Below are 14,725 nucleotides of genomic sequence, written 5' to 3' on the forward strand. Positions count from 1 at the left end.
CTCGCACAGCATGAACATAAATTGTGTTTTTTTTTGTCCTGTTTGCTTCTTCTGGAATCACTGTAACGTAAACAAGTAAACCATGAACTCAGACTGCATTTTGACTGCGTGTGAATCTGCCCATTTGGACTCTATAGTCTACAAGGTTGTAAGTACCTTTCTCAACTCTGTCTCAAAAGGTTCCCATTCCTCCTCTACGATGTGCACTACATTTTGATAACACTTCACTATACTTTTTTTTTTTTTTTTACACTGGATGCTAGGTCTTGCAGAAACTTCCCAACAGGCCTGGTTTTACAACATACGTGATAACATACTTTTACACAAAAAAACTAAAACGTAAACATTACTGATACATTGTTCTTTATCCCTTTTATAACAGAGCACGTAAAAGACTCCTTTTCTGTGTGTGTTTCTTCTACTAAGACCAGATATTGAACTTGGATCTCATGCTTTCTCCGTGTATATACTGCCTGCTGTCTGCCCACAGCCACAAGTCTTTGATCATTGCTTTTCTAGTGCACTTTAATTTGGGGGTATAAAGCCTCGCATTAACGATAAACCGTCCAGGCAAATTACTAAGTACCAACTGTCCTCATGCCTGGAACGTATAGGCCTCGGAACGTAGGAAACTGTCCATTAAAGCCAATTAAAAACTTTTTTTACCCCCCCAAGTGCCAAGTTATCATCATGAAATGCACCAACACCCCCCCCCCCCCCCCCCACGCACACCACTCCTTTGGACCAATCACACGCTGCTGGTGCGTTCCCGGTAAGCGGAGCTGTGGCTGACGACCGACAGCTCCATCTCGGTGTCGGGGTCTGTGGCGTCGTCCGTCTCCGACATCGCCCCCAGCACGGCGCTCTTTTGTGACGACTCCGACCCGCGTCTCCACCGCGCCGCCGCCGACCCCCGCAGCACAAGCCCCGCCCCCTCACAGACCCGTGTCCCGTTGTCCGTGACGACGACAAGCTCCTCCTCCTCCTCCAGTTCCACCGCCGCCAATGGCAGCCCGGCGCTACCGTTGTTGCCGCCCTTATTCCCGCCGTTACGACAGTTACTGTTCCTGTCCAAGACGACGTCCCCCCCTCCCTCTCCGTCCCCTCCCCCTCCTCCCTTCCTGCCGGCCAGCAGAGGCGTGGTGGCGGAGTGCGACGGCAGGGGCGGCGCCGCCATCATGAGGGTTCTGCTCAGCGCGGCCGCGTTAGCGCCGGCACCACTCGCAGTGTTGTAGCGGCAGCGGATGTAGTTGGAGAAGGCCCGGCGGTAGGTCTTGTTGAACAGCGTGTACACCAGGGGGTTGACCCCCGACGAGATGTAGCCCACCCACACGAACACGTTGAGCAGCTCGTTGAGCAGGCCGTCGTCACACGCGCCGCGGCACAGCACGAAGGTAACGTTGGTGATGAAGAACGGGCACCACATGACAAGGAAGAGGAAGAAGACGATGCCCAGGACCTGCGTGGGGAGGAGGTGGACAGCAGCACATGAAGAAGACATCACTTTTCAAATCACGTTTTCCTATCGTTGGCTTCGTTGGCCATCTATCATCCAGGGATGTATGGGGCGGGTCATCTAACCATGCATTAATTGTGTTACTTTTTTATCAAATTAATTTCACAAATTAACTAACTCAGATAACTCAGTTATTTTGACAGCCCAGTGTGGATGTGCTTTGTTTGCAGGACATTCATTTAATTTCAATTGTTCGGCCAATATAACGTGCCTATATAATTTACCTTATGCACACGGCTGCCATATTGCCAGCAAGGTGCTAACTAGGTGCAACTTCCCATTGACAGCCCATTCATCCAAACAGAAAAGTCTTATCTAATTGTATAAACAACATCAAACTCACCAACATTACAGCTGTACGAAAAGCTTGAATTATCCTCTATCTGCAAAGTGTTTGTTTCATAAAAATCCACTGTAGACATGTTATGAGCTACTTCCTGTCAAGAAATCCTATCAAGAAATAGTGTCAGAGTTTTGAAGCGCTCGTTATCAGTAAAGCAACCTCCTGCTGCCTCCTGCATTATGTGAAAATTCAAAACAGGTGGTACGCATGGGCCATTGAGTGACATACAACGAGCACTTCCAAACTCTTGTGGTTGTGCATGTGGTTGTCCATGTGGTTGAATGCAGCGTCAATACAATCCAGTACTCGAGGAAAAGACGAATAAAACAGAAGGAAATGGAAAAGTAAAAAAGAAAATAGTGATTAAATGCTAGCTCTTTAAATCATCTTGAGACAATCCAAAGTGCTCTAAACCTCCTTCATCAAAATGTGAAATGCCTTTAATGAGATGTGGAGGAGGCTGCTCCCCAGGTGAGGATGACATTTAAAAGCCCTCTTTAGTGCCGTGTTTGTGTAGGCATCATAAACCGCAATGACGGCAAGAATAAGTCATGCCAGGATACTGAGAACGTCACACATGAACAATTTAATAGGATGCACTTGTTAAAGTTTACCGCATGTCACCATTTATTTTGTTCAGTCGTCTAAGACATCAGTATTGATGTTGTTGTCAGGCAGACACAATGTTTTGTCTTTTCCCGTAAATTAACATACCCCTACATGATCGTACTACAGGGTCACACAAAAGTATCACAAGTAGTAGATGTGCAAGCTTGAAACGCGGTTCGAAGCGGCACGGTTTGAGGTTGTAGATTTGCTACTTTTGCTATTTCTTTTGGACATGTGAGGTTTTCACACAACAGAGACTATATGTATATTCTCTCTCTCTCTCTCTCTCTCTCTCTCTCTCTCTCTCTCTCTCTCTCTCTCTCTCTCTCTCTCTCTCTCTCTCTCTCTCTCTCTCTCTCTCTCTCTCTCTCTCTCTCTCTCTCTCTCTCTCTCTCTCTCTCTCTCTCTCTCTCTCTCTCTCTCTCTCTCTCTCTCTCTCTCTCTCTCTCTCTCTCTCTCTCTCTCTCTCTCTCTCTCGTACATAGAGACAACATTTTCTTGTAAAGAAGAATGACAAGAGCATAGAATAGACTTGGTAGAACAGAAGACTTGAGTGGAATACAAACACAATTGAAGTGTCACTCATTCTCTAAAGCTTCTCAACAGGGACGGTACTGACGACAGGAAGAGGGTCTAGGTCTGTCTGTCTCGCTCATCAAAACACCATTTTCAATAGCTTGACAACAAAATGTAATGGACTAATACCACCCTCCCATTGTGGCTTCACTCCCCTGAACACGGGCCAATTGAGTTTGTTTGATTTGATTTCATATCCCATTTACAAGTAACATGTTTTGGTCCTCCCTTGGTAGGGAAATTACCATCTAACAGTTCAGTTTAATATATATATATATATAAAATCTGTTATTTGGCATTCAAAGTGATATTTTCTACATTAAATGATAAAAGGCGACAATAATAAATAAACATTTTTCAGAGCGGAGCGAACATTTTAATTAGGTGGTAAGGGAGCTGGATATTGAACAGAGGTTGAGAATAACAGCTCTAAACACATTCACACTTTAAATCAGTCTGCGAGCACATTTTATATTTGAAGATATAATATGAAAACTCTGGTGGTGCTTAATTCAGTTTGACTTTGCAGTGAGCTTGCTTTTCCTGGGAGGTATGCTCAGTTTATACAATTAGCAAGGCTCAACACAACTTGCAAGCTGTAGGCTAAAACAAGCTGCAGGCTACAGGGACCAGTTTTGAATTGCAGCCGTCCGTAGGTGCCCTTTGAGAGCTAAGAAGTAGTTAAGAGATTTGCACGTCTTAATGATGGTTAATGATGTTGGTACGGTGTTCCACATTTTGGTGGCATAGGAGCGAAATGAATTTAGTCCCCTTGGTGGTGTATCGAATCTTGTGGACCAGACCCATTGCAAGATGCTGTACTCTGTCGTCAACCCTAAGCCATTCCAGCCTGTCAAAGTGGGCAGGGGTGAGGTGTGTTCGGGGAGTGAGGCCAAGTAGTAGCCTGACCAGTTTGTTTTGGGAAGTCTGGAGCCTTGTTTTAAGGGCCTTTGAGGTGCTGTGGTACCAAGAGGTGCATGCATAGTCGAAGAAACCTTGTACGAGGGCTCCTGTTAGGGTCTTCAATGTGTTTTTGTCGACCAGTGAGGAGATCCTGTATAGGAATCTTGTTCTTTGGTTGACTTTTTTGATTACGTTGGTGGCCATTTTATCACCGGAAAGATTTGCCTCCAGGATGGAACCTAGGTAGGTAATTTCATCTTTTCGTGAAATGGTAAAAATGGTAAATGGTGCATTTATATAGCGCCTTTATCCAAGGCGCTTTACATAGTGCATTACATTCACCCATTCACACACACATTCCGATTGCGGCTTTCGCCGCAATCGGTGTATACAAAGGTACTGTACCAACCAGCACATCGGGAGCAATTTGGGGTTCAGTGTCTTGCCCAACGACACGACCTGCTGTACCTCCTGAGTCGTGTGATGATATTGTCACCTACTCTAACCAAGAAGCCATCTGCCTTGCTGAGATTACTGCTTGATCCAAAAAGAATCATCTCCACCATCTGTTCTCTCCCCTCCAGGTAGGATTGCATCCAGCTCACTGATGTGCTATCAAAACCAATTGCTTTTAGCTTGTTAACCAGTATGGAGTGGTTCACAGTGTCAAAAGCCTTTTGGAGGTCCAGCATGACCATGCCGCAGTATTTGCCAGCATCCACCTCGTGTTTGATGTGGTCACTCAAATAGAGGAGGCATGTGTCAGTGGAGTGGGATGTTCTGAAGCCGGATTGGAATTCGTCCATTAATTTATTTGTGGCAAGATACAGTACTTTTCAACCTGTTCATAGACTATTTTGTCCATCACTTTCGAGATGGAGCTAAGAATAGAAATAGGGTGGTGGTTGCCGGGGTCTTTGCTTTTCCGGTATGACTGCTGAGTGTCGGTATAGAAACCTTGATCCTGGTACAGAGTTAATCCCATGGGATTAAATGGAGTGGCGTGTTCTGAGGGACAGGATGACAGTAAACTGTTGCCTTACAAACTCTCCTTTTTTCACACATCCATTAACAATCTTATATTACAATTGGCTAATGGGTCAGCGGCATAGAGTTATATATTAAACTAGAGGGTGGACTAGCTGCCCCGTCCCCCAGCTATGCATTTCAATCAAAGTTGCTCAGTGGTGTTTGAAGCACCCGGAAGAACGTTCTACTTCCGCATTTTCTTGATTTGGGCACCAACATTTGTTGTCCAAAATGCGGAAGTGCTAACCTCCATGATATCATCGTCATTAAAAAAAGGTTGTATATTTGGTATTCCTACTAATTGATCAGCCCCGCCGGGAGCTACTAGTATAGGTGTGACTGACTCCCTCTCACCTTGGAGGCCCGCCTCTCGTTCTTGATGGCCTGCATCATCCCCCGTCGCCCGTGGCAACTGGAGTGCAAGCCCTTGGCGGCGCCGGCGGCCGGCGAGTTGAGCTGGGATGACGCCTCCGGGAGGACGCTGATGCTGTTGGTGGGCGACACGCTCAGGAGCATGCCGTGGTGCTCCGCCCCTTTCAGGCAGCCCACCGTGTTCCGCCTGCCCGAGGTGGGAGGGGCATGTGTCTCTGTGGGAGGGGCCAAACGACAAAAAATGGTAGAGGCTGAAACAATATATCGCTTATTTTCTTATAGGGATTTCTCTATCTATTACGTTTTCTGATTTAGTCAAATAATCAAGAAGCATGTGTTTCTGAAGTGTTTTGGTTCTTTTATTAAATAATATAAAAAAATATATATATATTTTTTTAAATAATTGACTAATTGACTAGCCCTAGCCTATTTAATACTTCATCATACAGTGAAAAGAGAAGAGAAGGTGAACCACACAAAGGAAAAATGGACATAATTATTCACCCAGCACATTATTTTTCTGTGTGTGCGTGCTTGCGTGCGTGCGTGCAGTGCATGCGGTGCGTGCGTGCGTGCGTGCGCGCATGCGACCCGTCGTGCGTGCGTGCCAAAGAAGGATTTATTCAGATGAAACCATCCCACCACCACAGGCCACACCATGCGAGCCTCCCTTGTACATTCTTCAATAGAGAATTAGATTTGTTCTAAATGCTCACGTCGGATTCCCTGCTGTCACTCCCACATAAACGGCAGCACCCACGTCCCACAATCAGCTCTGCGCTTTTCATCAGGCATCAATTAAAAAGCTCTCCAGCTGGAGAAGACGCAAATGCCATGCAGTAAAAGGGAAAGGGGAAAATAATGAGACCGTGCTGATAAGAGAAGACGCAGCCTGGCGCCCGGCGCGGCGGATCGTAGGAGCTGATAATCATAATCATCCTTTGCCTACAGGGATGTTGTACGTGAGAATCCCATTATGCACTGCAGGTTGAATAATGGCATGTTGCATTGTCTGGGATTCCCTTAAAGGAGTCGTTTACCCAGGTAATTACTTATTTTCTATCAATTACACACCCCATGAAGCCTTGAATTAATGAATATTTGTTTCGTAATTTGTCGCATTCCTATAAAGCCAATAATTTGATGACCGGAGGAGTCGCCGGTAGCTGACCGATGAACCGGTCATCAAATTATTGGCTCAGGAATTAATGCCACAAAAACAAAGAACCTCCATGAATTCAGGACTTCATGGGGTGTGTAGTTAATAGAAAATAAGTCGTTTTTTGGGTGAACTCAGGGCTCGACAGTGCGACTAGGTACTCGCATTTGCTACTAAAAATAGCACCGTGCGAGTTGTAAAATTCAGAGACCACATAAGTGAACCTTTCAAGCCTGTTTTCTCAACTCGCTGTTTTCTGCAAGACATTACTGTATAAGCCATATCTCCAAAACTGGTGGGTCAAACTGAACAACCAATATTTCAATTTGAAGCTATGATAAAAACGAAAATTCAAACATGGCAGCCCCTCAGTCAAATTTTGTCACATATATGGAGCTGGCCTGTTCTGACATAATTCTGACGTCTGCATATACTCCATATTTGGGCATGCCTGACAAAGAACTCCATATATGGGCATAAATGGGCATAAATTGACCATTGGGCAGCGAATGGTCAATACCATATCAAATACATAAAAATAGTCATCATGAATCATACGTAAGCTAAGAACCTAACAGTGGAATATCTATATAATGAAACTATGCGTATAGACTATTGCTATGTCTACATAATGTCTATGCCCGGCAGAGCGACTCCATTGCAATATGGCTCTCTGTGCAAAGCAATTTACAACCGTAAAGTCTAAATAGGTGAAACAAATCCAGTGGTAGAAAGTAACTAAGTACAATTACTCAAGTACTGTACTTAAGTACAATTGAGGTATTTGTTACTATGAAAACCTGCATTTCATGTCAGTCAGTCACGACTCATGTCAGTCATATATGGCCGTCTCCATATATGAAGATCACGACACTGACCTCATTAAACCCTTGATAGCCATACATGGAGAAGACTGGATCATCACCTAGATCTGCATATATGGAGGCGGCCTCACGGACACCATGTTGATCTGACCTCATCAAACCCTTAGATCTCCATATATGGAGCTGACCTGTTCTGACATTCCATATGTTAATCCTTCCCCACGCTTCCTTGCTCTTCGATGTCTCCCTTTTGACTGATACTGTACCTGTCCATTCAAACTCTAGACGGGCCCGCCCAAAAGTCATTGGCACAGCCACGCCCGGCAGCCGGTGAAAACTAGAGTAAAATTATAAATGAAAGCCCGGCCCTACCTGGGCCCTAACTGGCCCCTAACTGCATGGTGTCATAGCGCCATGTCGGGAGCCACGAGGGAGGATTAACCAGCCACGCATGTGTCTTATACCGACAACGCATATCAGGAGCCACGGTACACTCCCGTGGCTGTTATCGGCAGTTGTGGAGTATATGTGACTAGATTTGATCGAAGGACTGCCATTGGATTTTTTTGAATTTTCGTTTTTTCATGTCATATGAAAGCAAGGAATCATAGCTTCAAATTGACATATTGGTTGTTCAGTTTGACCAACCAGTTTTGGAGATATGGCTTATAGAAAAATGTCTTGCAGGAGTAGTGGAAAAAAGACCAATCAGAGAAAATGGACTTCTAAGCTTTAGTTCAGTGATCTGTGACTTTAGGGGGCGCTGTTTTCCCTTCATTCCTCCATTAGTCAACTAGCAGTGTTGCCATGTCTGCTTATTATAATTAGTTGGCCTTGTTTCTAAAGAAAAATAATGCATAGGCCTACTGTACCAATTTTATAATAATTTATAACCTGTTAATAAAAATGTATTTGACAAAAATAAAGTGTAGTTGATTATTTGGGCTTGTTTTTAAAGTGTAGTTGATTATGGACACATAATTAAAAAAACAGTAACCAACAGACAACAGGACAGTTTGCTCTCAAACCCTCCCAGCACAAATTGTGCCCTCTTGGCTCTTCTCTAATTCCTCTGTTTCATTAGCCTGTTATTATTATTATTTGTCTGCAGACCCCCATCTGTAAATAATTTATGCCAGACACAAGATTTGTGTTGTTTGTATGCATGTAGATCGGCTATTTTTGCTTATTTTGGGCTTGTTTTCATATACCGGGTTGCTTATTTCTCTCGCAGAAACTGGCAACCCTGCAATGATAGCCGTTAGCTACATTTAGCTAATATATTGATATCAATCCTTTAGCTAAAACAAGTACATTATCGCGCTATATTACATATCGATGCGATCTGCGTTATTATGACCTTAATTTTCATGGCAGGTACATTCCAAAGCAATTAATAATAACCACGTTATGGTGACAAAATGTTACAATGTTTACAATACATTCATTCGAGTCTTCTTCTTCTACTATTGGAAATAGGAAGCCATTTCCGCATTTTCCATTGTTGTGGTCAGCAGTGCCCCCAGCTGGAACATTAGCATGAATTAGCTTTAGGCGGACCAAAATAAACACACTTTTTACAAAATATCGTTGTTAATACTTCTTTCTGTGCTATTTCTGTTAGCCAGTTAGTAAAAGACTAGTATTATCTTCCAAAACGATTGTGTACAAAAAGGCGGATTTTAGCGGAATTTGCATACTTTAGCAGGGAAGCCGTATGTCTAGTTAGCATTGGTTAACCCAATGGTTATAACATTAGACATAGTGACATGTTTAAGCATTTATTTCATATTTATATGTCGATATCAGCTCTGACATTTATTTCAGACCTGCTCTAACATGACATGAATAATAATATAGCTTCAGATAATTTTAGACAGAAAAATAAAAAAGGACAAAGAAAATAGTTTTTCAGCTGTCCTCGACAGTTGCCACCCCCGCGATGGCAGTCTCTATATCGCGTGTGGTCACATATGCAGACGTCAGAATTATGTCAGAACAGGCCAGCTCCATATATGTGACTAAATTTGACTGAGGGGCTGCCATTTTTGAATTTTCGTTTTTATCATAGCTTCAAATTGAAATATTGGTTGTTCAGTTTGACCCACCAGTTTTGGAGATATGGCTTATACAGTAATGTCTTGCAGAAAACAGCGAGTTGAGAAAACAGGCTTGAAAGGTTCACTTATGTGGTCTCTGAATTTTACAACTCGCACGGTGCTATTTTTAGTAGCAAATGCGAGTACCTAGTCGCATTCATTCAGTGGTGGAAAAAGTATTGTTTCAGAAGGAGTGCATTCTCCGACCGGCAGCTGCCAGGGGTATTATGACACTCCACTGCCGCTCCGTGCCACGGCAGTGGAGTGTCATAATCCTCCCACCTTCCCCGGCAGGTGCCGCCCCTCCCCTCGGCAGTGCTGGTCGGAGAATGCCCTCGCTCCTTCTGAAAAAATGCGAGTACTTTTTCCACCACTGAATGAATGAATGACTGAACGAACAAACGAAGGAACTAACAAACAAAGTACCTTTTGTCTCCTCCTCCGGAGTGATGGTGTTGATCTGAGGCAGATGGAAGGTGGAGGACGACGATGGGGGATGGAGTCCACTGGGCGTGGCCGCCGGGTGCAAAGGCTGCTGGGAAGAGGACGTCTTTCTGCTCTCATACAGGAAGACAGTCGCCTGCCTCTGTAGGACCTGCAGGATGGAGAGGAGAGGAGAGGAGAGGAGAGGAGAGGAGAGGAGAGGAGAGGAGAGGAGGAGAGGAGAGGGGAGGGGAGGGGAGAGGGGAGGGGAGGGGAGAGGAGAGGGGAGGGGAGGGGAGGGGAGAGGAGAGGAGAGGAGAGGAGAGGAGAGGAGAGGAGAGGAGAGGAGAGTGAAACGCAGATTCACAGCAAAGTCCATAGAAAATTAAAGAAAATAAGGTTTTTGATTGTGTAGTGAGAAAGTATTACTTTTCTCAACACGCACACTAATCATGAGCGGAAATGTATATAAAACACAAATGTGGATCTGTAAAGCGCAAAGAAAAGGATAAAAGGGGACAAGCAAACTTGTTACAAAATTATTACAATTACACCAATAAAGTTGGGATGAGATTGCCACGCAGCTGGTTGTGCTATGATATGATGGGGCTGCTAATATGAGTGGTGTCTATTCAGGTGTACAAGCAAGAATATTAGAGAAAGAACACCTTGCCCAATGTGTTCATTGTGCCGCTCATAATCTTAACCTTGCCCTCAACGACTCTGTTAAAAACGTCCCTGGAGTAAAGCAATTTTATGACACTGTAGACTCTACAGTGTCATAAAATTGCTTTACTCCAGGGACACCACTGCTGTAGAGGCACTCTACAACGTTTTTGGTCATAGTATCAAAAGATGGGCTTTGCTTAGTGAGTTAATGACGCCAGAGAGCAGAAATATCACAATAAAGCGATTATGTCCAACCCACTGGTCCTCTTTCCATGTATGCGCTTGTTACATTAAGACACAGATATGGAGACATTATAAAAGCCCTTACCAAAATGAACCTTACCAGTGAGAAAAAAGAGGAGCGCGGTGAAGCAAATTTAGCTTTATATTTTTGGTCAACATGCAGACCAAGATTTTGGAATGTATAAACGCTGCCTAACAGTTAATGCAAGCGAAACATCCTCAAAACATCTAGTCTATTGAGAAGTGCACTCAATGTTTTGAAGGAGTACAGGGAGAAATTTGATGAGGCTAAAACTCTTTCTATAGCAACGTAATGGGGCAGTCAAACACAGTTTGAAATAACCAGGGCGAGAAAGGTTAAGCGTCACTTTGACAAGCTTTCTGAAGACAGTCGCCTTGCGGACGCAGAAAGCAACTTTCGGTTCAACGTTTTCTATGCCTGTCTCGACATAATCATACAACAACTTTCCTAACGATTCACCAGCTTGCATGGAACAACACACTGTTGGAAGCTCAGGATGAGGAGTTACACACTGCCCAACGGCTTAGTGAGCACTACAGTCGTGACATAGCCCACAGCTTCCCTGGCCAGCTGCTTTCTTTCAGAACATGTTTCAGGGACCAGATACCAAAACAAAAGTCTGTTGTTGATCTACAATTTACAATTTAGGCATTTAGCAGACGCTCTTAATCCAGAGTGATTTACATTAAGCAAGAACAAAGAATAAAAAAGCATAGCAATACATCAAATACATACAAAGTAGTTATCACGAGTCATGCGTATGCTAGTAACAGTGGAAAATCTATATAATGATGAAACTATGCATATGGCATTAAGCAACTAGTCGACTATTCAACTAGTCGACTAGTAAATCCACTAGTCGACCTTGTTGGTACTAGTTGACTAGTACACAGTAGTACATTTATTCCCCCCCCCCAAAAAAAAAAGAAGAAAAAAAATGCTATAAGTCTACATAAACTGCTCTCTAAGTCTACATAAAATTCTATCTAAGATACATAAGTTGAGCCTTTTCATATGCCTGTAGGAGGTCGAGGCTAGGTCAAGTACTACGGCAAGTGCTATGGGCTGAGGTGGAGTCTGAAGAGGTGTGTTTTCAGACTGCGGCGGAAGATTGGGAGAGAATCTGCAGTTCTGATTGCAATGGGAAGTGCATTCCATAGTTTTGAAGCCAGAAGGGAGAAGAGTTTGGGACGTGTGGAGCATTGGAAACAAGAGGAACAAGAGGAAAAAAATTATTTTGAGAAACGTTTTGGGTGTAGAAATTTGAAGAACATGAGCATTTCACAAGGTGGAGTGACTCTGTGGAACGGTCTGGATGATGAAATAAAAAATAGTGGAACTATTGCACTGTTTAAGAAGAGGTTTAAATATACTTTGCTTATGAGCTACAGAGAAGAAGCATCGGGGGGGGAGGGGGGGTTGAGGGTACATTATGGTTCCACTTAGTGCTAAAATAAATAGACAAATCATAATATAATATAAAGGGAACCTTGATACATTTGTTTATTTTTAAATTGTATAATTAGGGGTAGGACCAGATAAGCTCAGGCTTCATTCCTGCTCCTTTTCGAACTGTACTATATTTTGTTTTGCTTTTGTTTTAACTTTTCTTTTCTTTTAATGCATTATTGTATATTTTGTATTTTTATTGTCATTTTTATTTAAAAGAGTTCGAAATAAACATTCATTAATTCATTCATTCATTGTCCCAGCGTTTTTAGGGAGGCTACTTCCAGCTTCCCTGCGTCGGCTGATCTGAGCGCTCGGGAGGGTTTGTAGGGTGCGATCAGACTTGCAAGATATGGCGGTGCCGTACCTTTGGTTGCTTTGAATGCCAGCATCAGAGTTTTGTATTCTGTGCGGGCAGTGACCGGGAGCCAATAGAGGGAGCGGAGAAGAGGAGTGACATGTGGAGAATTTTGGTTGGTTGAAGATTAAGCGAGCTGCAGCATTTTGGATCAATTGGAGAGGCTTAAGTGCGCATGCCGGTAGGCCAGTAAGGAGGGAGTTACAATAGTCAAGTTTTGACATGACTATTGTAATCCCTCCTTACTGATCTAGCTAAAATGCTCATTGTAAACCACCCAGCAGTGACCTCTACATTCAGTGGTTTGCACAGCCTTCCTATTATTTCTGACTATTTCTGTCACTGTTGCAACCGAGGAGCGCTCATTCTCAAATTAGAACCTAATTAAAAACTACTTAAGAAGCACAATGGGACAGGATAGACACACTGGACTGGCCATGTTGTCGATTGAAGGCTATAGGGGATGCAGGCTATAGGGGATGAGTTTGCAGAGTGGAAGGCACGTCGAGTCCCCCTTTGGTGAGTGAATAGCCTAGGATAGAGGCCTACGTGGTGTAATTGGATTTGTAACGTTATTTACAACGTCATGTACATTTTGTACTTGTAGCTGAATGAGCCGTTGTGGCTGTGCTAGTTCTAGCCAACAGCATTTGTTTCAGCCATTATTTCTATTGATGGCCTATATTTCACAGGATAGGCCATAGAGTATTGGTCATTAGTTGAAGTGGCTTCCAAAGTGCCATGGTCACTGTGTCACTGTCCTTGGTGCTGAACTCTTAATGCTCAATGAATGCAGTTGTGGGCATGTGTTTGTTTGTTTGTTGTATAAGTGATGCAACTTAAGTTGTAATAAAATGTAACTGAATTGAAATGTAACTTCAAGCTTTCATTATTATGCTATGCCTATCTCCATTCTCCATAATGAAACAGTATTGCTTTTTGACTGACTAGCTTCACTGCGCAGTGACGGGATGACGGGATGTCGGTGACTCGGTCTCGGTGCATGTATGTACAGTGTAGTGGCTAATTTACACCAACAATAAAACTTAAAAAAGCCACTAAGGGCACCAGGTAGCGAATCTTACGCAGAGGTAGGAATGAGTCCAGACAGGCAGCGAAGTCAAGTTTAGTGGTGTTTATTTTCAGCTTTTTGGTCCAGACAGCAAAAGATGGAAAATGTTTCAGGTTCATCCCTGACCTGCTGGTAAAAAACCATATGCCTTCCTGGTGCTCTGCTGACTGACTGTGTGTGCTCATTAATTAAGTAACCTCAGCTGTGCCCCAAAACTGCCCATCACCTTCAAAATAAAAGCATATAGCTGCAACACAAAGACTGAAATAATAAGTGTAAACAAACCAAGCAAAATAAACAAATAATAAATGCATTAAATCATTATATAGAAAAATACTTAATTAGCAAAAAATACTTAATAGCTCCCACATTCCAGCCCCTAATTGCGAGAATCACAATTACAATATTTAAACATGTGAGGGAGCTATTTTTCTATCCATGTGCGTGTCTTCTGTGTCCTTCTCTGTAGCCACTGAAAGATAAACAGAGAGTAGACAAGAGAGAGAAAGCAGATAGAAAGGTTGTCCATTGTCTTATTCTGTGGCCTCCACCAGCAGGCAGATCTTCATTACAGGTCTCTCCAGAACGCTGGCTTTGGTTTGGATGCACACAGAGCAGATTGATCTTATGGAGTCGGATTTGGTGCTCAAACACTCGACCCATCTTCCAGGAGCTGAAGCGTCGGCAATGATAATATCTCCTGGGAGGAAGTTTCTTCTTGGAGGTGCCCATCTGTCTGTCTTGCATCACAAGTAAGTATTCAGCTGTCCAGATCCAAAACAGTTCTGCGATATACTGTACTTCATGCTTCCATTTCCTTTTGATATACAAGTCACTTTTTTCAAATAATCCTGGGGGAAAGTCGGGGTTTCCTTTCAGCAGGAGAATGTGGTTTGGGGTGAGGGCCTCAAGGCCATGGGGGTCGTCAGATGCTTTTGTGGGGGTTCTGTCCAACATGTGGTTCTTCCCAGCGTGTCCTAGTTGTTGATGGATGTGATGTAAAATGAGCTGGGAAAGATGCAAGTCTTTGAAATGAATATGGCGCTTTGTTTCTGATGC

The 14,725-nt window shown here is 43.5% G+C and overlaps 1 protein-coding gene across 1 annotated transcript in view; it reads right to left on the reverse strand.

Annotated features, from left to right (window-relative positions):
- Positions 1-748: 748 nt before the first annotated feature.
- Positions 749-14,725, reverse strand: part of htr2cl1 (5-hydroxytryptamine (serotonin) receptor 2C, G protein-coupled-like 1) — a gene marked incomplete at its 3' end in the record, with an annotated part of 198,203 nt that continues 184,226 nt past the window's right edge. The window contains exons 9-11 of the mRNA XM_079491254.1: positions 9,857-10,025; positions 5,331-5,563; positions 749-1,459 (exon numbers count right to left, since the gene is read on the reverse strand). Of these exons, the coding sequence (XP_079347380.1) occupies positions 749-1,459; positions 5,331-5,563; positions 9,857-10,025 (1,113 nt within the window). The remainder of the gene's footprint in view (positions 1,460-5,330; positions 5,564-9,856; positions 10,026-14,725) is intronic.

The sequence above is a fragment of the Electrona antarctica genome, assembly GCF_951216825.1.
Source record: "Electrona antarctica genome assembly, chromosome: 21".
In the NCBI taxonomy this organism is placed as follows: domain Eukaryota; kingdom Metazoa; phylum Chordata; class Actinopteri; order Myctophiformes; family Myctophidae; genus Electrona; species Electrona antarctica.